We start from the raw sequence: 27,581 nt of genomic DNA, 5'->3' as shown, positions 1-27,581 counted from the left end.
CATTGGCCTAACCAAATACCGAAACCCCTGTCAGATTCCACCAACTCCCTCGGAGAAGATGGAGCTTGAACTCGATTACCCCTTAAAAAGACATCTTTTTCGGGCGTCGCTCCGCCCACAATGGGCGCAATACGCCCACTCTAGGCAGGACACAACTACATCATGATATCAACCTCCCACCCGTTTTTTTTTTTTTTTTTTTTTTTTTTTTGTTTTGTATACAAGATCGAGGCTCGTGAAAGAGCGAACATTAATCACACAGAAAGACAAACAGACACATAAAACAAATAACATCGGGAGCGGTAGACAAGATGGGGAGAGAGGGGGAAGGACACAAACACAACATTTGAGAGCAGGGACCGAGAGACATGGAGACATCGAGAGATCTGTGGGAGGGAGAGGGCTTTGGGGGGGAGGCATGTGCAGGGGGGGAGGCATGTGAAGGGGGGGAAGGCATGTGAAGGGGGGGGGGGGTGGGAGAGGTATAAACATATGGACACTGCCAGGATTTCCAGGAAATAAGTTGGAATTTCAAACAAGGTGGATCTGGGGTGAATTAGTGGGGGTAGAAAAGATCAAGGTTATGGATGGGGGAAGATAAGAGATGGTGGTGAACAGCTGTTTTAAAGACCTGGAGGGAGGAGAGGGATTGAAGGGAGTGTGGGAGTTTGTTCCACAGGCGGGAGAAAAGAGGAATGAAAGAGTGAAGGTGAGCAGAGAGCCGAGATTTCGGCAGTTTAACCAACAGAGGGTTGCTGGCAGATCTTGTGCGACCTGTAGGAATATTTGGGGGACAGAGCACAGAGAGAGCTGGGGGAGCAAGGCCGGAGAGGAGTCGGTAGAAGACAGAAAGACCACCTACCTGCCTGCGGTGAGTGAGTGAAAGGCCCTCAGAGATAGCTTCATCGCGGGAGATTCCAATGATTTTGAAAGCTTTGGATTCAACAGCGTGAAGCCGAGCCAGGTGTGAGGCAGGAGCACCAGCCCATAGGGGAGAACAGTATTCCATTGAGCTGCGGATGAAAGCCTTGTAAGTGGTGAGGAGCTCAGGTGTGCCGAGGAAGGACTTCGCACGACGGAGGATGCCCAGTCGGCGACTGGCTTTGGAGGCCAGCTTGGAAATGTGGTTTTCCCAAGAAAGATCATGGCAGATAGTGAGACCCAAAAGCTTGAGTGACAGAACTTCTTGGAGAGGATTGTTGAGAAAGTAGATGGGAGGGTTGTCCAGTCGATCTTTTCGGAGAGACATAGTAAGAGAGTGAGATTTGGCAGGATTGAAAGACATGTTCCACTTGTTTGACCAGTCTGTGATTTTGTCCAGGTCTTCAGAGAGTGAGGAGGCTGCAGACTGCCGATCTGAGGGAAGAGGAATGGAGCGGCAGAGAGTGGAGTCATCAGCAAAGAGATAGAGAGGATTTTCCAGAGAGTCAGAGAGATCATTGATAAAGACCAGAAAAAGCACAGGGCCCAGCACACTTCCTTGGGGAACTCCAGCCTGAACAGGAAGGGGAGATGAGAGAAATCCATTCAGGGCCACACGTTGACTACGACCAGAGAGGAAGTCCGCAAGCCATGCATGGAGATTTCCATGGATACCATAGGAGGAGAGTTTGGTGAGCAGAGCTGGGTGCCAGACCGTATCAAAGGCCCTTGATATGTCAAGGGAGACAGCTCTGATTTCCTGTTTGGCATTGAGGACCTCCATCCATTGTTGAGACAGCAGAAGCAGCATGTCCAGAGTAGAGTGACCTGGTCTGAAACCAAATTGATGATCAGAGATCAAGCCATTGGAGAAGAGGAAAGATTTCATATCCGAAGCAATGATGGATTCCATGACTTTGCTGATAATTGGGAGCAGGCTGATTGGTCTGTAGTTGCAAGGATCTGTTTTTGCACCTTTTTTGTGTAAAGCGGTAATGTTAGCTGATTTCCAGGATGCTGGCAGATGACCTTGAGCAAAAGATAGGGTGAAAAGAACAGAGAGAGGGTGAGATAGAGCGGCAGAGCAGGATTTTAAGACCCGTGGGCTGATGCCGTCTGGTCCAGTTGCAGAATCAGAGTCGAGGTTTGACAAAAACTCCTCCACCTTGTCAGGAGAGAAGGACACAGAGTCCAGGAGCAGTTGGGTTCGACTGGGAAAGGTGGGAACAGAGAGAGATGGGTTTGGGACTAAGGATTTCGAGGCGAACACAGAGTTGAGGCATTCGGCTTTGTCACGTGCGATGTCAACTGTGTGGCCATTTGAGGTAAGGGAGGGGATGGAGGGGGAACAAACACCAGAAACGGATTTGACCAGACGCCACCAGGATTTGGAGGAAGGAGACAGGTTTGAGAGTTCATTCTTGAGTGAGGAGAGATAGTGCTTCCTGGCACTCCTGAGGGTAGACACACACTTGTTCCGAGCTTGGTGGAAGGAACTGAGATTTCCTTCAGTTGGATTAGCCTTCCAAGAGGCAAAGGCAAGTTGTTTCAGGGCAACTGCCTCACCACAAGATTCAGTGTACCATGGACGGGAGGAAGGGTAAGACAATTGAAGGCGAGATGGGATAAATCTGTGCATGAGAGAGATCAGTTTGCTTTGGAAGAATTCCCAGGAAGAATTGATGTCAGAGGCAGTGGAGATGGGAGACCAATCCAGAAGTTTCATCAAGATCGGATGATATCATCGGGTAGTTATGCTGCGGGACATACAGACATACAGACAGACACACACACACACCCATGACGAATATAGTGGTCACTCTGATAACTCGTGAACCAATATAGGTTCACAAATACTAATTACCACAATATTGTAGCTAAAACACCAGAAAATTTGACAAAAGCAGCGACTATAAAAACACCAGCGGCAACGAAAACAGCACGTGCTTGTAGCGAGTGCAGACGAAACCACGTGATTCGAAGTGTCATTGTAATTGGGTAATAATGACCGCTCTGACCGGAGCGCATTAGAAGGTTCAAAAAGTAAATTAGCATAGAGTTCTAGCCTTGTAGGTATATTGATACATGTAAGCTGGGCTTACGGAAAATGTTTTTGTTGTTATAACTAACTACAGGGATATTTTTATAAAAATTAATAAATTCCTGCTAAAATTTGGTGTCACCCCCTCTGATAGTGTCACCCGGTGCGGTCCGCACCCCCCGCACCCCACTAGTGACACCAGTGGTAACTAGAGAGTTCATAGAACACATTACCCCATGCAGTGTTTAAGTATATACTTCAATTTAAATAAAAGCAATGATATTATAGATTAAGACATTCCAGAAGTTTAGCGTCATTGAACCAGTCTTGTACACCACCCTATTTAATATGCCCAAGCACTGCTAAATGGAAGGGTTTTGAAAGTGAAAAGAAGGTGATCTGTGTTCTACAGAGGTCAAGTATATAATTTAATTTAAAAACAAAATAAAGGTTGCAGTCATATGAATAAATTAATTCTGGAATTTACCAATGTTTTAACGCCATTGATGGTTTCTATTTACACCACCTTAGCTAACACGTTACATTAGTTATTTGTGCCTGTTGTTTGTGACCTTTATGTCATCCTTAAAAACAGCAAGTTTCCTCATTGGAATGATTTTCTTTTCTTGACTTCTCGGCAGGCAGACAGAGTAAAATAATTATCTCGATCCTCTCTGCACATGTGCGATCGGGACAAATTCAGAACCAAAGAACTGTTATACGGAAAGTTTGTCATTAACCAATTGCTTAACCCCACTTCTCCCTTTGTATGTGTCGGCTAAAAAAATAATTTTAAGTTGAAAACCAATCCAGACGGTGAAGGAAATCACTAACCTTTGACCTTCTGTTGCTCGTTTCACTTGTTACTTGCTGTCGTGGAGGGACAGGAGAGAGGGGGAGCAGGTGAGGAGTTTGAAAATAAATAAACAACACAGGGATTTTATTCATAACTAGCATATAAGACCCGTCGCTTCACTGATATTTGCACCAATATTTGCGTAATTGAGAAAAAAAAAAGAAGAAAAAAAAGGTTGTTTTGTGTTAAAAAAGACATTAAATGAAAGAAATGGGGGGAAATAAAATTACGATACGTATAGGGAGAGTGTTAAAGGAATATTCAGCACAGCCTTTTTACTCGTAGATGCTGAATTGCAAATAATATACAATAACTCATTAAGGCAAAAATTATACTGCAAACATATATCAGTCTGCAAAGACTTGAGTAGCACACGGATGCCTCCTAGTTTGGAGGTGTGTTGGTATAATTTATGTACATGACGTCAGTGTCATGTCATAAAGTTAGTGTGCTTCCTCAGTTAAGCGCCACGTCACAGGAATTGTTGTTTACCAGTGAAGCTTGCGATACGAGCGACAAGAAACTCGATGAACTCTTCGCTGTGTAGTCGTTTTTCAGTTTTTTTTGGCAATTTTTGAACGTGATTTTACGAGAATTTGTCAAATCATGGATGATCAACGGAATGTTAATGATAAAAGAGTTGCAATCATGCTAAACAATGCGTCATCTTGCTGTCTTGGTGTACTGGAAATGACTGACTTTATAACGGAATACTTCACGACATGGACAGCTACGGATGGGACTGAAGAGCAGGCCGACAGTGACGGAGATAGGTTCTAGCTCGAACTTCTAAGTCAGTGTTTTCGGTTTAGATCAACCCGATTCATCGTACTTGTATAGTCTTGTCTCTCATGTGACACGGGTAATTTAGGTAATAGAGAGATGTAGGCCTGTTATTTTGTAACCGTGGGTTATTTTTCAGAATATTGTGGCTGTTCTTTTTATCTCCTAACGTTAGTCATCGAGTCACAATTGACATTGTTTATAAAAATTCATGATTGGTGATCAAGAGTCGAATCCAAAAATTCCTAGATGATGCATTGTTAAAATGTAGATTCTGCGATACAATGTACTCTAATGTTATTGTCTATGCCTGCATGAAGTTGCTGAGTTTGACTCTTGATTAGATAGATCATATCCCATGATTGAACAGTGATGAGATTGGAAGTTGCATTTTCCACGATAAAAAAAAAATCGAAACTTATCTGGCTCTACTAACGTTAGACTCAAATGTGTAACATGTTATAGGTCCAGTCCAACAATTTACCAATTCATGTTAAGAATAATGAGAATGTAGGTTCTTGCGTTAAATCCGTCTATGGCTAATCAGCTAGAAAAAAATAAATCAATTTTTTTTTCATCCAATCAACAAATCATCACTTACGTAAGCATACTCTATTAAGCCCCCCGAAAGCCTGGTTTCATCCAATCAACAAATCATCACTTACGTAAGCATACTCTATTAAGCTCCCGAAAGCCTGGTGTTGGCTTAGAGGTTAGGGTGCCGGCTTGGGATCCCAGGATCCTGGGTTCGAATCCCGGTCGATCGCTGAATTAACGCCAGGGGGGTTGACTCAGCCTGTCATCCTTCCGAGGTCGGCAAATTGAGTACCAGCTTGCTGGGATGAATGATCCCGGTGTGTACCCCGGCTTAGAATAGGTACACCGTATCCTGGCGCATCGTAAGAGGCGATCAAGGGTTGGCGTCAGGAAGGGCATCCGGCCATAAAAACCATTGCCTCAAACAGGGAACCATGATCGTCATGGGGCCCGCAAGGCCAACCCCTGCTCTAGCGGGGAAAATGGCCTTAAAACGATCATTCATTCATTCATTCACTCTATTAAGCCCCACTGAGGCCGAGACGCGCTGCTTTCCCTACACGAGACAATGAGTGCCTAGTCGATCCATCAATTGCTTGGTCGACTGTGAACATTATTAACTTTAAACATTACATGGTGGCACATGGTGAAATTAAGAATAAAGGAAATTGTGATTCTTCAAATGCATTCAATCTTGAAATCCAATAAAAGATAATACAGCTGAGAGATGGAATGGCATGAATAATTCCTTGAAATTAAGGCATAATTCATGCTTCGTTCGTAAATTCTAGCATTTTGTTTATGTTTTCTATTGTTTTTTAATTTCTTTATAATTATAATAAACAGAATCACATATCTTTCATTTCTGGCATATACATTGTCTGATCTGACATGCCTTTATTAAGTGTGGAAAGTTTCAGGTGTGTGGCCTTAATGGTTGATAGCGTTGCCAAGGAGTTTGTATGAGCATGTTGGGTGCACTGAACTTTGAACTGTATTGTGAACTTTGAACCTAATTATCTCCATTGTTTAAACGAAAATATAATTGTCATTAAAATACCACAACTTCGTTAATTTTCATCCAATTAACATAATGTATATATCAAATGAAAGGGAAAAGCATGGGGAATCGGATGATATGAAAATCTCAATTTTGATTTTTGCCCCCAAGTGTCTGCTTTTGCTAGAGCAGTGGTTCCCAACCTGTGGTACGCGAGGGCCTTCCAGGTGGTTCGCGACTCAACCTTTAAAAAAAAGATTTGGCCTGATAATTTTTTTATTTCTGATTTCTGATATATTTCATGATTTCCGATGTGCTGTGAGCAAAGTTATGCCCCGCATCGACCAGCTGGTGGAGAAGAAACAGATGCAGCCCTCGCATTAAATTGAAATAAGCCTGAAATCTTATCGAATTGAGTTTTTCTGGAACCAGGTGGTATGCGGATTGAGTTTTTCTGGAACCAGGTGGTACGCGGCGACGGTAAGGGACCTCCAAGTGGTACTCGATCAGAAAACGGTTGGGAAACACTGTGCTAGAGCCAGGCACACACACACATTTTCATGGCATGTCCAGGTACCCATAAAAAAAATAATTTGGGATCACAAACATTCCCGGGAGTTACCCAAATCCACCATAGTTGGATTTATTGAAATCCGTTAATCCGTTCTCAAGTTATAACACGACAAACAACCAGACAGAGATCCTTTTATAATATAGATATCAGTCAATTACTACAGAGCAAAAGCTACATAAATCTCGTGTTTACGTTTTTGTCTTTCCTTGCTATTGAATCCAATTGTAATTGTTATTTATTTATTTATATTTTTTAAGAGTGTGGTTCACATCCAGCCAGAAATTGCCTCAAGTTTGGCATAATGCAAACTCTTTTTTTCAAATGTCAATTCAGAATTCCAGCAGCACTGGGTGCAATGCTCACAAAAACAGTTTTGCATAGTTGAGGGGTTAAAGAGGAAGAAGGTGTTTGCATACCTGAAGAGAATGGACTCACAAGGACAGTTTAACACAGTAAATGAAATGACTATATAGTGGAACAACATACATGTTACACTTTATTTAGAGAGACGCTGCCAGATCACAATACACAAAACTCTTGTGGAGGATCAATTGTGTGTTTGTTTACATGTCACACACACACACACACACACACACACACACACACACACACACACACACACACACACACACACACACACACACACACACACACACGATCACGAATTGCAGTATAGCTTAGCTTAAAGATTTTTAGAGGCTTCTATGGCCACTAGGGTGGTGCAAGCTTATAAGGTAAAAAATAAATGTTGGAAATATGCTGCTCCGCAAGGCTGCCCCCATTGAACCTGACAACAGGCCTCTGCATGCAAAAAAAAAGAAGAGATAGTAACATGTTTAGAGGTCGCTAACATTTACGACTTTTTCGGTTCATATAGTTTTTTTTTCTTCTGTTTAGGACTGGAATATTGCTTCTGCCAGGAACAGAGCCACCAATGTCACAGTCTCCATCTTCGATCACAGTCGTGTGTGTTCAAGGTTCATTATAAGCTATTGTATCTATGTTGTATAGGAGTTGCGCTAGGTTCTGCGTATTGGATGACTGGAAGCTCAAGCCCATGTTCCAGGGACTGGTCTTCGACATGACGGCCCCCAATACCGAGCTGAGGATGGGAACCTGCACCCTCCTTGAGAAAGCCCTGGACAAGGAGCTTGTCTGAATTGCGTGCTGCCATCTTATGTTCAAATTGATGCTGTCGGATGTGTTCTCCATCGCCCTGGGAGCAACAATGGGCCTGAGATGGGGCTCTTCAAATGCTTCCAGAAGAGCTGGCCCTACATCAACAAGACCAACTACCTGCTCACTGGTGACGAGCTAATCATTGGCATGCCGGATGGCCTGCGACAGGAGATGACATAATTCTACGTGGACTGGTCAAGTGCCAGACGCCACGAGAGGACTATGGAGAGCTGCTTCAGCTCTGCTATCTTTTCCTTTGGGGATCCTCTGATGGAGAGCTGCGCTTATGCACACCCGGCATGATCCACAACGTGCAGTGGATGGCTAAGGCCATCTACTCGCTGAAGACCTTCCTATTAAAGGGCCAGAAGAAGGTGGCTCTGAAGGTCAATAAATAATACATGTGACGATGTTTTTAAAATCAGATAAACGAGGATTCAGTGCTGTCGTATTACCCACTATGACACTGGAGAGTTCTAATTCATTTGTTCATGATAGCGCTCATGTCAAACTCATCGGATTTTGAAGGAAAGCATTGAAAATTTGGGTTTTTGTTTTTTGTTTCCAATGCAAATAAAAAGAATAATAAATGTGCAAAAATGGAAGCGACCTCTAAATATTGTCCAATCTATTCAATGTTTTGCATGCAGACTTGAGTTTTGATACGTATTGGGAAAACACATTTCCAACTTAACTCAACTGGACTACCGTCCAGTTGAGTTCATCACATACTGAACCCTCCGGCGTCCGTCGTCTGTCGTCGTCTGTTAACTTTTCGACCTAACACTCCAGCATCCACAAATATCAACCGATTCTGATCAAACTTGACATGCAGCATCCTTACCCCAAGGACCACCAGGTTGGTATTACATTTTAGCCCGATCCATTGAAAAATGGCGGACTTAGGCGACCATTTTGTGTTTGGTCATGAAAACGACGTTAACACTCTAGCGTCCACAAATATTAACAGATTTTGATCAAACTTAGAATGTTCAACCCTTACCACACAAGGTAGGTTGCTATTGCATTCCAACCCGATTCGTCACAAAATGGCCGCCATATTGTTTTCAGCTCCGAAACGACGTTAAGACTTTAACGTCCACAAATATTTATGGATTTTGATCAAACTTGGTGTGTGAGACTCTTACCACACAAGGATAAAAGGACCTTAAAATTATTACACAAGATTGTTGGCTTTTCATTTAAGTCAAATCTAGTACAGACAACTGACCTACTTTAAAGTTGTCCAGTCAGTTCAGTTGAGTTCTACTTCCCTGGAAGCTCTAGTTTTTTTTTTAGCCCAACCAAGTGGCCACGTCAAACAAAGACCATCCTCCGGACCTCCCCCACCCTAACCCGACCAGATCACAGGAAGGGAATCGATCTACGGATACATTACTGGCTCATTGGCCATCATCAGCACGGTGTGGATTCCTTTCAAAAGATTGAGCTAGCAAACAGTCCTGTCCTAATAAACCTTATTTCCTGTAAAATAAATGCCCACTCGAGGTGGATGTGTGGCAAGCACCCCCTGCTGGTCAGGACAACACATTATCATGTAAAACAATTTGAAATATTTCTACCCAGTATTATGGAATATTATGGAACTCTCCACAGGATTAGGAATACATCTCAACCTGCCCTGACATAAGTAGAAAAAATAATCAAAACCTGAGTTTTGTCATTTTCTTGCTATTAAGGACTGAGGTTCAGGCGTTGCTTATTTTCTTTCACCATGGACAAGTGGGTGGACTTTGTTATTTTCATTTTTCCTACTTTGGTTCAGCTAATCTCCTACCATTTGCTCTTATCACTCAATCAAATGCACTAGTCGGAATTTAGAAGTAAAGGGGCCATAATAATAAACTTAAAGGTTGATTAAATGCACGCTCTAATAAGAACATAAGCTATCATGGAGTGATCATTATTCAATTACCGATAATAATTCATCATCAAACGTACACAAGTACTGACATATAAAGTCTCAGAAGTGCAAATAAAGTTTTAAACATTCAAATTGAGCAAAGTGTGAGGCCAAATTTCATGCAGAGAAAGCCTTTGTAATGGGGCAGAACAAAAGTGTCACTTTACATTCCCATCCGTAATGGATACATCTCCACCAATCTATGCTGAGTCAGTAAAACATCACGCACCGCTAGACATAAGGTATATTTGTCCCAGTATGTGTTTAAGTATTCTGATTCACCATACTCAGTTACAGAACGTCGGTGCTGCTGAAACAGTTTTTTTTTTTTAGCAAAGACTATACCGGATGTTTGCCGTTGCCTTACCAGCAGTAGTTAGGGCAAACATTTGTAAATTGGCTAGGGGCTGGCAATAGATGACTGACTTCACGAAGGACACTGTGGGATCTTTAATGCCCACCAACGAATGCTGGCAGATGGGACACCCATTTAACATCCATTCGAGGGATGGCACCACACATTGCTGAATCACCCTGCCTGTGAAAACCGGGATGACCGTTTACAACTGAGCCGAGATTCAAACCCAGGCTAGACAGCTTAGAGGTGAGTGTGTGTACCTCCAGGCCATCCTGCCAGCCCTTTGTTAAGTACTACATAATGCTTAGAGGCACAGAATATCTTTTCTACACTTGTAATCCTTGTGCATTGCCTGTTCCCAGTTATCACCATACCACTATGCCTCTCGGTTGTTTGGAAAATCAATATTCCAAGAGACTTTCTACTTTGAGAAAAATGTGCTGCATGCCAAATACAAGAATCGATTATACAAGCGGTCGCATCAATTCACAATACACAAGAAGAAAAAGAGCAATCGGAGATTGCAAACCCTCGCCAGGATGTATTTTCAGTGGTTTTTAAGGCTTTTGTGTTAAAACAAATATGGAGGCCGAACCACGTGATCGATGACGTCATCATTTTTTTTCCTCCACCGATTTATGCCTACGTGACGCTCAAGAAATTTCATCTTGATCGGATGAAGTTTTGTAATTGTCGAATTATGACGTCATAATGGAGGCACCTATGACATCATTAACATATTTTATTCCCCGTGGAGAGTTCTTTACAATGAGCCATGTCTCAATTTTTTTCTATTCAACACTTTCCGAGATAAAGAGGTGAAAGGTTTTTCGATTTTTCCAAGATGGCGGCCGAACCACTTGACCTATGATGTCATAATAATCATTAAAAAATTATGCAGGTGGAGTTGCACCGATGGTGAAAATTTCCTGTCAATTGGACCAACGGTTGCAGAGAAAATCATATTTATTCTGTGCGGACAAACAGACAAACAAACGGACCTCAAATGCAATACCCTCTCCTCTGGCGAGGGAAACAAAAACAGGTATTTTAAGGCCATTTTCCCTGCTAGAGCGGGGGTTAGCCTTACGGGCCCCATGACAATCTTCTCCATTTTGCCCTATTTTCTGCATCGCCCCTTGTTAACCCCCTTGCCCGCATTTCTTATTCCACCATCTTTAGCCAAGTCTTTCTCGGTCTTCCCCGTCCTCCACTTCCTTCTACATTCATTTCCATCACTCTTCTCGAACCAGTCACTTTCATCCTTCCTCAACACATGACCAAACCATCTCAACCTGTTTCTCTTCACAGCATCAATCACAGGCTCTATTCCCATCATCTTTCGCAATTCATCATTTGTCACAATATCATTCACAATATCATTCACAATATCATTCATTTTTAGTATAGCTTTGATCTACAGACTTGGCAATTTAAAAAGGATTTTTTTTTTCTTTCTTGACTTGGGTTTACTTTCTTAACTCAGTATATCAATCTGGTGAGTTTCTTATACACTTTGGTGATTTATTTGTTAAAAGAACCATGTCACTGATTGTCTGTCGCAGCAAGAAGTCAACAACAGGATTATATCACAGGTGGCGTGGCAAAATGTACAGGCAAGTGCATTTGATGATTGGCTTCACAGTCGGGTATACAAGGGTTGTTGCGTTGTGTATTAGTGGAAAACAACTGCTGCACGTCTCCAAAAGTTATTGCCGCTTCCTCTGGAGATGGTCCGTCAACTCGACAATGCTGTTTGTCATGGAGTGGTGGCTTTACGAAATTACGGCATGAAACAGCGTGCTATTGCTCGGCAGTATGGCATCACTCAAGGTCAGGTGCCAAAGATCCTGAAACGAAATGCTCAGAGGGGTGTCCCTACTCCAATACCGAGGCCAGGACGTCCCCGCAGAACCACAAGGAGGGATGATCGCCAGCTGCACCGGTTAGTCCGCAATGGCCGTACCAAGTCAGCTAATCGGCTTAGGGCTGAGTGGCAGCAACTGACAAATGTGCCTGTATCCAGAAGGCAAGTCAACCAACTACTGGTTCAAGCAGGCTATCGTGCCAGGCACCCCCTGAGAAAGCCACGCCTGACCAGACAACACTGCCAGCACCGATTGCAGTGGGCCAGAGAGCACCGTCAATGGCAGCCAGGACACTGGAATCATGTGATCTTCAGTGACGAGTCTAGATTTCTGGTCTATCGTCAAGATGGCCACGTACGAGTGCACAGACAAGTGCATGAAGCCTACAACAAAAATTGTATAGTGCCAAGAGTCCAAGCTGGAGGTGGTGGGGTGACCGTTTTGGCTGCTTTTCATGCAGGGGGCAAAACTGACCTGGTTGTTCTGAATGGAAACCTGAACCAGTTCAAGTACAGGGCCATTCTGGAAGAAACATTGCTTCCATTTGCTCGTGCAGCCTTTCGAGGAAACGTTGTCTACCAAGATGACAATGCACGGCCTCATCGTGCTCGCATGATCCAACACTTTCTTGCTGACCGTGGTAGAGCATATGGAGTGGCCTGCCATGTCCCCGGATATGAATCCGATAGAGAACTTGTGGGCAGAATTAACGCGTCAAATCGACCACTTGGACCAGCAGCCTGCATCTGTGCGTGAATTGCAGCAGACTATTGTCACTGCATGGCAAGCGATTCCTGTCCAAACCTTCGCAAATCTCGTGAACAGCATGCCTCAACGTGTACGTGCTCTCCTGAATGCTCGTGAGGGTTACACGAAGTACTGAACTGTAATTTTAATGTTCGTAATCCCAGTCGTAATTTAACTTTTGTTTTTGTAAAAAAAAAAATTTGGCTAATGTGCAAAATAAACAGATACTCCTGGAAAACGTACAGAAGTTTAACTCTATTCCCATCATCTTTCGCAATTCATCATTTGTCTTCCTCTCTCTCAACGATACTCCACATATCCACCGAACCATTCGCATTTCCACCCTTTCCAGCCTTCGTTGCTGCTCTACGTTCATTACCCATGTCTCACTCCCATAAATCATAACACTTCTCACACATGCAGCATACACCTTTCCCTTCAGCTTCAATGACACTCCCCTCCTCGTCAGCACGCCACTCAGTTCCAGAAACTTCTTCCATGCACATCTCACTCGAGCAACCGTTGCCGAGTCTGATCCACCTTCTCCATTCAGCATGTCTCCAAGGTAACAAAATGTTTTCAGACCTTCCAGCTTCATGCCATCTCCAAGATCCAACTCAACATTTCCTCCATCTGCAACTCCCTCTGTGCACACCTTACACTTGAATGTAGCTGCCACACTGGTTAATGACCCTCTCAAACCACTACATTTTTGATGAACCCACTCAGCGCACATTGTACATTGAATGGAATTCACTTTGACACCCTTCCTGCACACAGCACACGGCCACTTCCCAGTTCTTTCCACCTCACCACATGCTTTACCACTTGCCATCACCTTCGTTTTTCCGATATTCACCTTCAGACCTTTTGTCTCCATACATTCCTTCCACTTGTTCATCTTCTCCTTCAGTCCATCCATACTTTCTGCAATCAACACCAGATCATCTGCATACAACAACTCCCACAGTAAACCCTCCTTTACGTTCTGAGCCAGCACCTCCATCACAGCTACAAATAGTAGTCGACTTAGTACCGACCACTGATGCACTCCCACCTTCACCTCAAACTCACCACTGTTCCCGTACTTCGTCCTTACAGCTGTGCGCGCTCTTTTGTACATTGCCATCACTACTCTGATCAACCATTCCTCCAGTCCTAACTTCCTCAATGCCCATGTCACTACTTCACGTGGAACCCTATCGAATGCTTTCTCCAGATCAACAAACCCAAGAAACAACTTCTTCCTCTTCTCCATATACTTTTCCTGCAACTGCCTCACAATAAAAAGCGCATCTGTCGTTCCTCTTCCTGGCATAAATCCAAACTGCATTTCGTCAATCTTCACTTGCTTCCTTATCCTCCTCTCCAACACCCTTTCCAATACATTCATTCCATGCTCCAATAACTATCGCTCGATACGAGCCACAGTCCAGAGGGTCACCTTTCCCCTTGTATAGAGGGACGAGGGTACTCAGTTCCCAATCCACTGGAATGCGGCCTTCTTTCACCACCAGATTGCAGATCTCTGTCATTCTCTTCACACACCAATTTCCCGCTGCCTTCAGCATATCTCCCACAACTCCCGTCGGCCCTCCCGCTTTTCTACTCTTCATTGCTTTTATCACTTCCTCAACTTCCTCCTCGGTTATCTTCTCTGCCGGTCCTAAAACTGGGTTACTCTCTATGTTGCCATCCCATTCATTCTCTGCATTCAACAGTATTTCCATATATCTCTTCCATCTTCCTTTAATTCCATCTGGGTCCACAACGATTTGTCCCACTTCATCCTTCAAGCAACTCACCCCCATCACATCACACCTCTCTTTCTGTATCTGCTTTGCAATCCTGAATACCGCTCTCTGACCCTCTTCCGAATCCAAGCGCTCTCCGAACATTTTCCTACATGCCTCCTGTGCCTTTGCTACCTCTTTCTTTGCAGCCTTCTTGGCTGCCTTATAACTTTCATGCTCTGCCTTTTCTGCCCCCATACCCTTCGCCTTCTGCCACTCCTTGAACTTCTTCCTCTTCTCGTCAATCTTCTTTCCAACTTCATCATCCCACCACCATGTTTCCGAGTGCCTCGGTGGTCCTTTTGTCCATCCACATACCTCACCAACGGCTCCCAACAGACTATCTTTTATTGACATCCAACCACTTTCAAGCTCAACCACATCATCCTCCACCATACTCAACCTCTCTTTTAATGCCTCCCTCACTGTCACCTCTTTCAACCTCCACACCTTCATTCTCGGTTGGTAGTTCACCCGCCGAGCTCTCCTCGCACCTTTCACCCTTATGTCGCAGGCAACTAAGTGGTGCTGTGAAACAGCCTCCTCACCCGTGATCACCTTTGTGTCCCAGAGGTGCCCCCTATCTCGCCTATGCACCAGCAGGTAGTCAACGGTTGTCGTCGACCCACCTGACGTGTATGTAACAAGCTTATTATCCTCTTTCTGGAACTGAGTATTACAAATCAACAAATCAGCTCCATCAGCAAACTCCAAAATCCTTTCACCTTCTCCATTTCTCTCACCATATCCATAATCCCCATGAAATCCCTCAAAACCATCCATACTCCTTCCCACATGTCCATTTAGGTCTCCTCCTACCACAACAACTTCCTCATCTTTCACGTTTTCCATCAGCTTCTCTATAGCACACCAGAACTTGTCCTTCTCTTCATCCCTCCGACCAACCTGCGGAGGATATCCCGAGATGATGTTCACCAAGAGCTTTCCAATCATCATTTTCACCATCATCAACCCTTCACTCACTCTAGTCACACTCACCACACTGTCTACAAACTCCTCAGAAAGCAGGACACCAACACCATTCACGCCCTCCGGGCACCCTTGCCACACAAACTTGTATTTCTGTCCCTGCCTACCCTTCACCATTCTCCCACCACTTCCCTTCCATCTCGTCTCCTGCACACAACATATGTCCACTCTTCTTCTGACCAATACTTCCACCACTTCTCCTGATCTCCCTGTCATTGTCCCTACATTCCATGTCCCAAATCTCAGAAACCGATCTCCACATCGGGCATCAGACGTTTCGTCATCATAAATGGAATGATTTCCACCCTTGCTTCGATCGGGTTCCCCACCTTGAGTTTTGACGAGAGGGAGTGGGGTCCCCCACGGGGTACTTCGGGCTGTACCCTGCCCATATGTAGTCGTAATTGTCATGGTTCTCTTTTTGAGGCAATGTTTTTATGGCCGGATGACCTTCCTGACGCCAACCCTTTTAGTCGCCTCTTACGACACGCAGGGATAGTGTACCTATTCTAAACCGGGGTACACATCGGGAGCATCGTAATAGTACAATGATGTAATAATATGGGCAGAGGCATATCTGTCAATGCCAAGATGCCGAAGAGTGCTGTTCTAGGCTCGTCTTTCTATTAATGTGTATACTTCCATCAAGTATACCTCTCTGACAGATGCCAGTTCATCTCCATCAATAACTGCAAATCCCCCACTGCTCCCCTCCCCCAAGGTGTCCCCCAAGGTTCAGTTCTTGGCCCCCTCCTCTTCATCCTTTACCTGTCCCCCCTAGGTCACTTAATCCGCCGTCATGGTCTCCAATTCCACTGCTTCGCCGATGACATCCAGCTTTTCATCTCCACCAAGTCCATCTCCACCGCCACCCACTCTATCCTGACAAACTGCATCACTGAAATAAAATCCTGGCTTCAAATCAACTTCCTCAAACTTAACTATGATAAATCTGAAATAATCATCATTGGCCCAAAAACGCTCATAAAATCCACCAATAACTTTGCCCTCAACATCGACGGTATCCCAGTATCCACCTCCCCTCACATCCAGAATCTTGGCATCATCTTTGACCAAACCCTCTCCTTCGACAAATACACTAAACAGATCACAAAGACAGCCTTCTTTCACCTGAAAAACATCGCCCGTCTCCGTCCATCCCTCTCCTCCATGGCTGCAGAAACCCTCATCCATGCCTTCATCACCTCCTGTCTGGACTACTGCAATAGCCTCCTCTATGGTTCACCCTCAACAATCACCAATAAACTCCAATACATTCAGAACTCCGCTGCCTGTCTACTCACCCATTCCCGGACCCGTGACCACATCACCCCCGTCCTTTACAAGCTTCACTGGCTCCCCATCTCCCAGAGAATCCAGTACAAAATCCTCCTCTTGACCTACAAAGCCCTCCATAACCTGGCCCCATCCTACCTGGCTGACCTCCTCTCCAGACACGCTCCCAACCGCAACCTCCGCTCTGCTGGTACCAACCTCCTGACCCCCCCCCCCCCCCCCCATCCGGACCAAATTCAGATCCTGGGGGGACAAGGCCTTCTCCATCGCTGCTCCCACCCTCTGGAACTCACTACCTCACACCATCAGAGACTCCTCCTCACTCACCACATTCAAAACATCACTCAAGACCCACCTGTTCAACACTGCATTCAACATTCCACATTTAACCCACAGCATTTAACCCCTGACTATCTCTTCTCCTTCTCCCTCCTTTTTGCTTTGAATATTTCCCTATTGATTCTTGTTTTTTGCAATTGTTTTTATGTTTTGCTATGCATTATGTTTTGCACTCTTTCAAAGTGTCTTTGGGCTCCCTGAAAAGCGCTATATAAAATAAATGCATTATTATTATTATTATTAAGTCCTTCCAGATGGCAACTAAGAATCATGTCAAGTCACTATGCAACATATTTGTGCTCTTTTCTATTTTATTACTCAAGAGAAAAAAAAGATTAGCAGAAAGACAAAGTGAAGGATGATGAGAAAGACAAGTAGGAGAAGACTGATGAGATAAAAAGAGGGGCAAAAAGTAGGCACACAAGCTTATTCCTATGATGTACCATCTGATTATTGGTCCATTAGCAGGGGCTACTCAGCTGGGTGAGTTTTCCCAGTGGTGGTTTTGGAATGTGTTGGACATGAAAAAAATCTATGGAGTTATTGGGTTCATGGTCGGTACTTGCAGGCCGGCAGCAACACTACTTGACCACACATCCCAATGTACACTATATAGTGGCCTTCGGTGGACTCCAAACGGACGTCAAGGCCAACATGTGGTTGCTTAAATCCTTGCCCACATTCTGAAGTACCTCCACCCAAAACCTGGGGTCTCTTGGTACTACGATTCGGCTGAGAAAGAATAATGTAATACAAGATTACAATTTGGTTGGTGTTATTTCACATGTGCCTTGGCCTGCAAATAGTACAATCTGGTGCTGTATGTGCAGATGTGTGAACTGTAATGTAATAACGACTGAAAAAAAACAAAAAAACAAACAAACAAAAAAACATACCTGAATATCAGATTCAATGACTTTGTCAACTGTCGGTTCAGCTACGGATTCTTGGTCTTGTTGTTGCACGCAGTCGATGCATTCAGCCTCTTTGTCATCTTTTTTACAATCTTCTATGATATTGCAAGTTTCCATTCTTAACGTGTGCTTCATTCACCTGCAGAGTGAAAAAAACAAAGTGTAAACTTTGAATGCAACAAAACAAAAAGGTGTACAATTACATAGGGGGAGGTTTAAATACAACAGAGATAATCACAATAGGACAAGACATGTCAAAGTACATTTCTATTTTTACAGACACGTGCTTCAACCGATCAGACAGCAAATAATGATGAAAACTATTCCAAAATGAGATAATACATGTTATTTATCAACATCATGCACAATGTTTTATACAGAGTGTCGGTGCTGCTGAAGCCGTTTCTCGATTATAGTTATAATCCTGGACGGGTCGTCACTCTGATGCAGAATACTAAACTGTGTGTGCAAGAATTTGGAATCTGAACAGGGTGTTGGAGATAGCTCACCTACTCTTTGTGAAGGACACCATCGGTTATTTAATGCCCATCAATTAATCCTAACAGACAGCACACTAAGCGGTAGTAGCCTGTTCTCTCTCTGCAGACTCAGGGAATCAGGAGCTGGTATAACACTTGGAATACATCTTTCAACACCAACAAATCCAATACACACTCCGTATCTCTGAAAGGAAGGTCTGGCAAACTCTCCCATCTACGTCCTACTTGAAAAAGTATCTTTTGAAAAAGTTATGTCACTCAAACTTTCAGCCTCAGCATCAGCCCTGATCTTTCTTGGACAGATCATTCTTGGGCAGGAATACTGACTGTACAATACTGTCCCCTTTGGGCTGGCATCCCTGCCAAACACCTTGCCCTTCTTGATGCAGTGGAAAGAAAGGCCCTCAAAATCATTGGGATTTCTCACGACGAAACGCTGCCCTCCAAGAAGTTCTGTCACTCAAGCTTTTGGGTCTCACTATCTGCCATGATCTTTCCTGGGAAAACCACATTTCAAATCTGGCCTCCAAAGCCAGTCGCCGACTGGGCATCCTCCGTCGTGCGAAGTCCTTCCTTGGCACACATGAGCTCCTCACCACATACAAGGCTTTCATCTGCAGCTCAATGGAATACTGCTCTCCCCTCTGGGCTGGTGCTCCTGCCTCACACCTAGCTCGTCTTCACGCTGTTGAAACCAAAGCATTCAGAATCATTGGAATCTCCCGCGATGAAGCTAACTCCAAGGGCCTCTCACTCACTCACCGCAGGCAGGTTGGTGGTCTTTCCGTCTTCTACCGACTCCTCTCTGGCCTTGCCCCCCCAGCTCTCTCTGGGCTCTGTCCCGCAAATATTCCTACAGGTCGCACAAGATCTGCCTGCAACCCTCTTATGGTTAAACTGCCAAAATCAAGACTCTCTGCTCACCTTCACTCCTTCATTCCTCTTTTCTCCCGCCTCTGGAACAAACTCCCTCACTCTCTTCAATCCCACTCCACCCTCCAGGTCTTTAAAACAGCTGTTCACCACCATCTCTTATCTTCCCCCATCCAAAACCTTGATCTTTTCTATCCCCGCTAATTTCACCCCAATACCACTTTTTTGAAATACCAACTTCTGTCCTGGAAGTCCTTGGTGTCCTTGGTGTCCTTGTGTTTTATACTTCTCCCACCCCCCCCCCCCCTTCCCACGCCTCCTCCCCCCAAGCCCTCTCCCTCCCACACATCTCCCTGCTCTTAAATGTTGTGTGCTCTCAAGTGTTTGTGTGCTTTCCCTTCTCTTGTCTTCCGCTCCCTCTTTTTATATATTTATGTTTGTCTGGTTGATTTGTTTGTGAAGTAAATGTCAGCTCTTTCACGAGCCTCGATTCAGTATACAAAAAAAACCAAAAACATGAATCACAGACAGGTTGGTGGCATCCTGTATCCTACAGCCTCTTTTAAGGTCTTGCACCCTCTGCCCTACTAGGCATCTGCAGGATGCACACGGTCTGCCAGTAACCCTCTTCTCGTCAAACTCCCAAGATCCAGGCTGACTGGCCACCTCCACTCAATTGTTTCTCTGTTCTTTCGCATGTGGAACTAACTTCCCCAGTCTTTCAAGTCTAATTCTTCCCTCCAGGGCTTCAAAAGAGCTGGGCGCCACTACCTGAAGCCACCCCCATCATCGCCATCCTTCCTCTACTCCAAATGACCCATTCCCAAGCACCCCTTCTCCACGTTGTGATTTTTGTTTCCTCCCTCACCTTTTTTTCATTTTAGTTATCCGTTGGTTTGTTCCTTTTCTGTTTCATCCCTGCTTTCCCCTTCCTGCTGTTTCATTCAGCTTATTCATCCCCATGTACCCTTCTCCCCCCCCTGTTGATCTCACTCTCACTTCTACTCTGCTGTTGGTATTTCCCCCATTTCAATTTTGGTCTAGCTATTCCACGAGACTCAATCATATACATACAAAAAGGTTTAATCTTCACCTGAGGGACAACACACACATTGATGCCTCATATTGCCTGCAAAACACCAATGTGAGAGTTTGTAGCTATATTAGGAATCAAACCCAGGTGGCAATATCTCTAGGATGTTTTTTATGCAACATGTAAAGTTGGGGAAGGAGTTGCTGGATATGTAATTCAAACAGCCCCCTCTGCACATCTCAGCCACAAGCACGAAGGATTCAGCCCTACTGCATTGCATCGTCTGGCACTCGTCAGCTATTCCTGCATATGTGGTGATGTTTGTTTATATCCAGATTTTTTTTTTTAACTCGATTTTTTTCCCTGTAATGAATATTTTGATATGAACTTCTACCCTTTGATAAATCAATACATCCTTGTATATGTGGATAAATTCATGTACTTTCAGCAATTCTAGCTCATTGTTTCTATTTACTCTTCCAGGACACGGGCAATCGCAAGAGTACAAACTACACCAAGTAGAAGAAAAAGGTGTTACAGTGTGATTAAAACGGTCAACTTCACCAGCACTGGTGATACATAAACAACAATTATTTAAATGCACCAACTATTTTTCCACATTTCAGTATTTAGATACCTTCGTCCAAATTTTATTTCCACATTTCATCAGTCAATAAGTTTAAATGGGATTTAGATATAGGTACCTGGATGCATTGGAGATAGGGGGTATGGGGATATTCGCTTGTGTGCATGGGAGGTTGCTTGTATGTGGATGGGTGATGATGATACTGGGGTTAGTGCAGCACAGGCATCATTGGCCGAATGGCCTCCTCCTGTGCCAGAGATCCTTGTGTATTCATAATCTTAAATATAGCTTTGTAGAGCCTAACTTAGTTTTGTGTTATAAGGCTCATGGAGGAGTTGTTCCATGCATAGAGACATTAAACAACACTGGATTTGACTTCAAATTGAGCAGGTGACCTTGGTGTATGTGACATGGCTTTCAGGTGCATTTTGGTGCCAGTGATGCCATCTTAAGACGTCGCTTTTCTCTCCACAGTTAGTGAGGCAATAAAGGAAAGTCTCCATCTTCCACCAACCTACAGGGTTTGTCCCTTAAAACACTGAGCGTCAAACGAGGAAAAAACATGTACCATTTTGAAAGTCTTACGACTCAGACATGGTCATAATTATTAAACTGGAGAGCTCCCAGACGAAGAGCAGGTGCTCTAACCACAATTCCATTGAGTGTGGTGCTGCAGACGGACTATCAAAACCACAATGCCACTGAATAACAATTCCAGTTTTGTTAAGAATGATACTCTTAGACAGTATGCTATTCTTGATCATGCCACGAGCTTAAAAGCCTAAAGGTAATCATCAAAATGCCATGGGATAATCAACATGCTTTAGCAAGTATTATCCTTGCAAAGGTGAGAGGGGGAGATGTACAGCAGAAGAGACAACCAGCTAAAACTGAAACAAAGGCAAACTTTTCAAAACTGACTAACCATTATCAAATTCACTTCAAATCCTTTTTGAAAATAGGCACCATTAAAGCATCATAAACATACTTATGGCAAATATGTAAGGAATGAAAGCTATATATGTTTAGAAATTAAAATAAATAAATAAATAAATGTCTCAGCCACCTTTCTTGTGACAAAAGTGAAAGTGATACGAGAAAATGAAGATGTTGATCCCATTCGTCGAGTAAAGAAGGGATGGTTTGACAAGAATGCCTCGCTAGTTGTTAAAACAAAAGAACTGAGCATAATGAAAGTCTGCATCTGTCCCCAAAGGATAAGCTGACGTTTTGACGTTTCGACTTCCCCGTGCCAAACTTACTGCATCAGAGAACGACCTTGTCCAAGAGGGTTACAAACCTTTCATTTCCGAGGGGTTTGTGTCACTGGATGGGGACTTAACGAACCAGAGACCTGTTAGGGTATTGAGTATTTAGGGTAGAAAGAGCCGGGTTCAGAAACGCACAAAATCAAAATGGCAAGCATCCAGCTATCTCAAGGTTAGAATCGACTATAGAAAAATGTAGCTTGTCATTTTACTTCTGGTAATTAATGTTTAAGATTAGTGAGTCAAGGTGTAATGGTGTGGTCATCATTTAATCGCAAATCACATCTTAGTCAGGTTCACGATGTTAACAAATATAATTTCGTTCAAAATTTTGGGATTAGCAAACCTGTACATTTTTGGAATCATCAGAGCATGGAGAATCCGAAAATCAATATTGCCATTTGCACAGACACCTGCATGGCCGCCATTTTGGATTTTCAAAATGGCCACCATAAAATACATATTTTGCACTATCTCGGCTTCTATTCAACCTAGAAACTTAATTAAATAAGCTAATCCTATGTTTTCTGGGTCAAGGAATCCAATAAAGGCCTCAAAATAGTGCTCAGGATTATAGAAAAGCAACAAACAAAGGTAATTGAAAACCATTGTCTTTATATTTGTGATATAACTATTACATAATACATGATATTGCAAGTCCTTTGAAGTTATAGGTATGGGTTTATAAAGCAAGAAAGCAGCCTTGTTAGTATCAGATTGAACTACAAGTCCTATACGCAGGATCTACTCGGTCTATACTGTTCAGGAATATGCGTTTACAGTGATCTTCATCACTGTCCTGAGTGTCATTTTCGCAAAGGTGTCTACGCAAATGCCAACATTAATTTTTGGATTCCTCATGCTCTGAATATTCCAAAAATGTATAGTTTTGCTAATCTCCAAAAATTTTGAACGAAAAAACATAGTGAACCTGACTATCTCCGCAGCATCATTAGATGGAGACTTCGGATCATCGCACATCGGCGTGCATTGAAAGACCTCGAAAAGATAACTTCCTGAGTTTAATTCAATATTTCCCATCGATAGCTCGATTATATATTTATCAAGACGCGTTTTTGTATTTAATTCCCATTGTAATTCTGTGCCAGGAACCTAAATTGTGACAGACAATAATGTTTCAGATGGCTCCGTTTGTCATTTTCTAAAACTATTCAACATCAGTAAGCCTCCCATTATTTTCGTCCGATGTCAAGAATAATGCTGTCGGTACTGTCGGTGTAGGTTAATGCTTCTTTATACTCAGTAATTTCTCTACAAGCAGCCATGTGTTTTTTTTGTTTTTTTTATTCAGTGACACATGGATCAGCTTGTAAATACTTTATATCACACGGGTTGAGGCAAACTGCGTTGCCCAGGTGAAAAAGGACAACACATTTCAAATGAGGACAAATATAATTGAAAAGCAATTACATCAACCCTCCCTACTTCAAACCCCCTCCCCTCACATCCCATCTTTCACTCTTTCATTCCCCTTTTCTCCCGCCTCTGGAACAAACTCCCCCACTCCCTTCAATCCCACTCCTCCCTCCAGGTCTTTAAAACAGCTGTTCACCACCATCTCTTATCTTCCCCCATCGAAAACCTTGATCTTTTCTACCCCCGGTAATTCACCCCAGAGTCCTTGCAGTGTTCGTATGTTTTATTCCTCTCCCACCTCCCCCCAAGTCCTACCGATGTCCCTGCTCTCAAATGTTGTGTTTGTGGCCTTCCCCCTCTCTCCCCATCTTGTCTGCCGCTCCCCTTGTTTTTTGTGATTTGCGTGTCGGTTTGTCTTTTTGTGTGATTAATGTTAGCTCTTTCACGAGCCTCGATCTTGTATACAAAAAAACAAACAAAAAAAAAATCCAAATCAGAATCCATCACAGATGTCAAATCATAGTAGTTTTAGACATCTTCATGACCTCAGTGCCTTAAGATAAACAACATTTGCAGTTTTGCCATTTGAGGCTAGAATAAAGAGGTTATTTGGATATCACTAACTCTGTCCCCGATATCCCCCACTCTATCAGGGAAAATGGCCTTAAAATGCATGTTGTCCCGTATTTGCCCCTCCCTCCCCTACGCCTCTTCCCCCCACAACCCCAAGTCCTCACCCTGCCAACCCTAAGACATAAATCCCCTTCCCACTCTAAGCCTTCAAACCCCCTCCCCTCACTCCCACCCTACCTCAACTCAACACTCCCTACCAGGAAGTCCTCATCCTACCAAAGCCCCAACCTCCCCCTTACAACACAACCCAACATCCCATCTTTGATCTCACACCCTCCACCCTCCTCCTCCAACCACAATTCTATTCTTCCCCTCCTTACCCTCTCCCCACTCATAAAAGCAAACGGGCTTTCCCACATTGAAATAGCAGAATATGTAATGCCTTTCCATTCACAATCATGCAATCACCGATTTCACAAAAATTGCGATGGAAACAACTCCTACGAACTGCGATCAAAACAGCCTGTCCAACTCACAATCCTGCAAGATATGCGGAAAACACGTGGAATTGCAACTGTCAAGTGACCAGGAAACCCAAACCAATTATCCTCTTCCTGATGCATATATACAGTCATGTGAAAAAGTAAGTACACCCCATGTAAAGGTTTGACTTTTTCAACATATTTCAACATACAGCTATTTAATCTTCATTTCAACAATATTGATAGATAAAGGTAATATAATATAACAAATATCATGAAACATTTACATTTTGTAGTCCAATGTATAATTTAAATAAACATAAATGCAAATTTCGCATGTGGAAAAAGTAAGTACACCCTTGGCTCTAATAGGTGGTATTGCCCCCTTTGGCAGAAACAACCTTAAGTAGGCGTTTCTTATAACTGTCTACCAGTCTCTGACATCGACTGGGATAAATTTTTGCCCACTCCATGCAGAATTCTTTCAGCTGTGCGATGTTTGAGGGGTTTCTTGCATGCACAGCTCGTTTCAAATCCCCCCACAACATCTCGATGGGATTTAGGTCCGGGCTTTGACTTGGGCATTCCAGAACCCTCCATTTCTTTCTTTTCAGCCATTCCTTGGTGGATTTACTGGTATGTTTAGGGTCATTGTCATGTTGCAAGGTCCACCTTCGGTTGACCTTCAACACCGACAGATGGCCTCACATTATCCTCAAGCACCCTCTGGTACAATGAAGAATTCATAGTGGATTCTATGATGGTGAGCTGCCCAGGCCCTGATGCAGCAAAGCTGCCCCAAACCATAATATTTCCCCCACCATGCTTTACAGTTGGTATCAGGTTCTTGTGGTCAAATGCTGTCTTTGGTTTTCGCCAAACATGTCTTCTGGTACTGTGGCCAAATAGCTCTACCTTTGACTCATCTGTCCAGAGCACATTGTTCCAGAAGTGCTGGTCATTGGCAAACTTTAATCTTGCCCTGATGTTCTTTCTGGACAGCAAAGGTTTCCTCCTGACACACCTCCCATGTAGATCAAATTTGTGCAGCCTTTTTCTAATGGTAGGCTTGTGCAATTTGACATCAACAGTGGAAAGAGCTACCTGTAGGTCCCGTGATGACATTCTTGGGTTCTTAGAGATTTCTTTCAGCATCTTGCGGTCTGCTCTCGGGCTGAACTTTCTGGGGCAGCCTGGCCTGAACAAGTTGGCAGTTGTTTGGAATCTTCTCCACTTGTCGATGATCTTCCGGACAGTCGAATGATTGATATCAAATTGTTTGGAGATCTTTTTAAATCCCTTCCCAGACTCGTAGGCATCTATAACCTTCTTTCTGAAGGCCTTAGAGAGCTCTTTTGATCTGGGCATGGTGACGCTGCACACTTCAACAACAAAGAGCAAACCAAACTAAATGTCTGAGGTTTAAATAAGACAGGTTTCTTCAAGATCCTCTCCAACGATGTTCTAATCATTTGCACCTGAGCTGGTGCACCCATTTCTAATTTTAGGTATTTGAAGTCGTGATAAATATGGGAGTGTACTTACTTTTTCCACATGCGAAATTTGCATTTATGTTTATTTAAATTATACAATGGACTACAAAATGTAAATGTTTCATGATATTTGTTGTATTATATCACCTTTATCTTTCAATATTGTTGAAATGAAGATCAAATAGCTGTATGTTGAAATATGTTGAAAAAGTCAAAACTTTACATGGGGTGTACTTACTTTTTCACGTGACTGTATACACCGTTAAAAGTAAATAATGACAGTTTGACAAAGATCTGCCTGGCCGTCTCTGAAAAAAATGGCGACACACAAAAACATCTCTTATACATCATCATCATCATCATCATCATCATCATCATCATACTAAAATACGCAATTTGGTGTCTGTCTGACAATTTTTGACCGCGATACATTCGGTCGTTACTTATTCAATCTCAACTAAACTTGACAGGAAGACCAAGGATCACACAATTGAGGTTGTGGCGACTTGATTCCACACCTCCCCACTACTTAAGGGGGTTTTCTGCCTTGTACAGACGCCGTGTTAAGGTAAATAGCATGCAGTTATTCCGACATTGTTTCTATTTACAAAACTAATGTAATATCGTCATCTTCAGCATCATTTTACATAATCACGGCATTTTTCCAAGGTCGCTTCCAACAACAAAATTAACTAGATGGTATTCGTAGAATACTTACCCTGCGGTCAACTTGGTGCGAGCCAACGCTTCTGTTTTTGAACACTTTTTTTGGATCCAATATGGCTGCCAGACCACGTGAGCGATGACATCATAAATTTATATTCTCTAATATAATTGTTGCATAGATCATGCTCAATAAATTTCAAACTGATCAGACTAAAGGTGGGTTTTCACGGGACACGCGAACGGTTCGCGAAGGATGCGAATGTCGAAAAAATGGCAAAGTCCAACACTCGTATTTTAGGCTCCAAAAGTTCGCCAAACATGCGCGGGGGTTCGGAAGCGTCGTCAATTGTTCGCAGGAGTTGTTTTTTGTTCGGCAGGTATTTCAAAAATGTTTGAAACAGGATGCGAACAATTGACGACGCTTCCGAACCACCGCGCATGTTTGGCGAACTTTTGGAGCCTAAAATACGAATGTTGGACTTTGCCATTTTTTCGACATTCGCATCCTTCGCGAATCGTTCGCGTGTCCCGTGAAAACCCACCTTAAGCGTTGCCCCTGTCGAATTATGACGTCATAATTATGGCACAAATGGCGTCATCGTTAACGACA

At 43.4% G+C, this 27,581-nt stretch overlaps 1 protein-coding gene across 9 annotated transcripts in view; it reads right to left on the bottom strand.

Annotated features, from left to right (window-relative positions):
- Positions 1-27,581, bottom strand: part of LOC137437528 (R3H domain-containing protein 1) — a 166,744-nt gene that overhangs the window by 83,258 nt on the left and 55,905 nt on the right. For 7 of the 9 annotated variants that reach the window (XM_068131922.2, XM_068131927.2, XM_068131925.2 and 4 more), the window contains exons 2-3: positions 18,103-18,259; positions 3,797-3,832 (exon numbers count right to left, since the gene is read on the bottom strand). In XM_068131922.2, the coding sequence (XP_067988023.1) occupies positions 3,797-3,832; positions 18,103-18,255 (189 nt within the window). In that variant the 5' untranslated portion in view covers positions 18,256-18,259. The remainder of the gene's footprint in view (positions 1-3,796; positions 3,833-18,102; positions 18,260-27,581) is intronic. The other 2 variants (XM_068131929.2, XM_078766018.1) reach the window with 1 other exon arrangement.

Source organism: Myxine glutinosa, chromosome 12, assembly GCF_964187855.1.
Source record: "Myxine glutinosa chromosome 12, kmMyxGlut1.1, whole genome shotgun sequence".
In the NCBI taxonomy this organism is placed as follows: domain Eukaryota; kingdom Metazoa; phylum Chordata; class Myxini; order Myxiniformes; family Myxinidae; genus Myxine; species Myxine glutinosa.
This window is presented reverse-complemented; position numbering and strand designations above follow the sequence as displayed.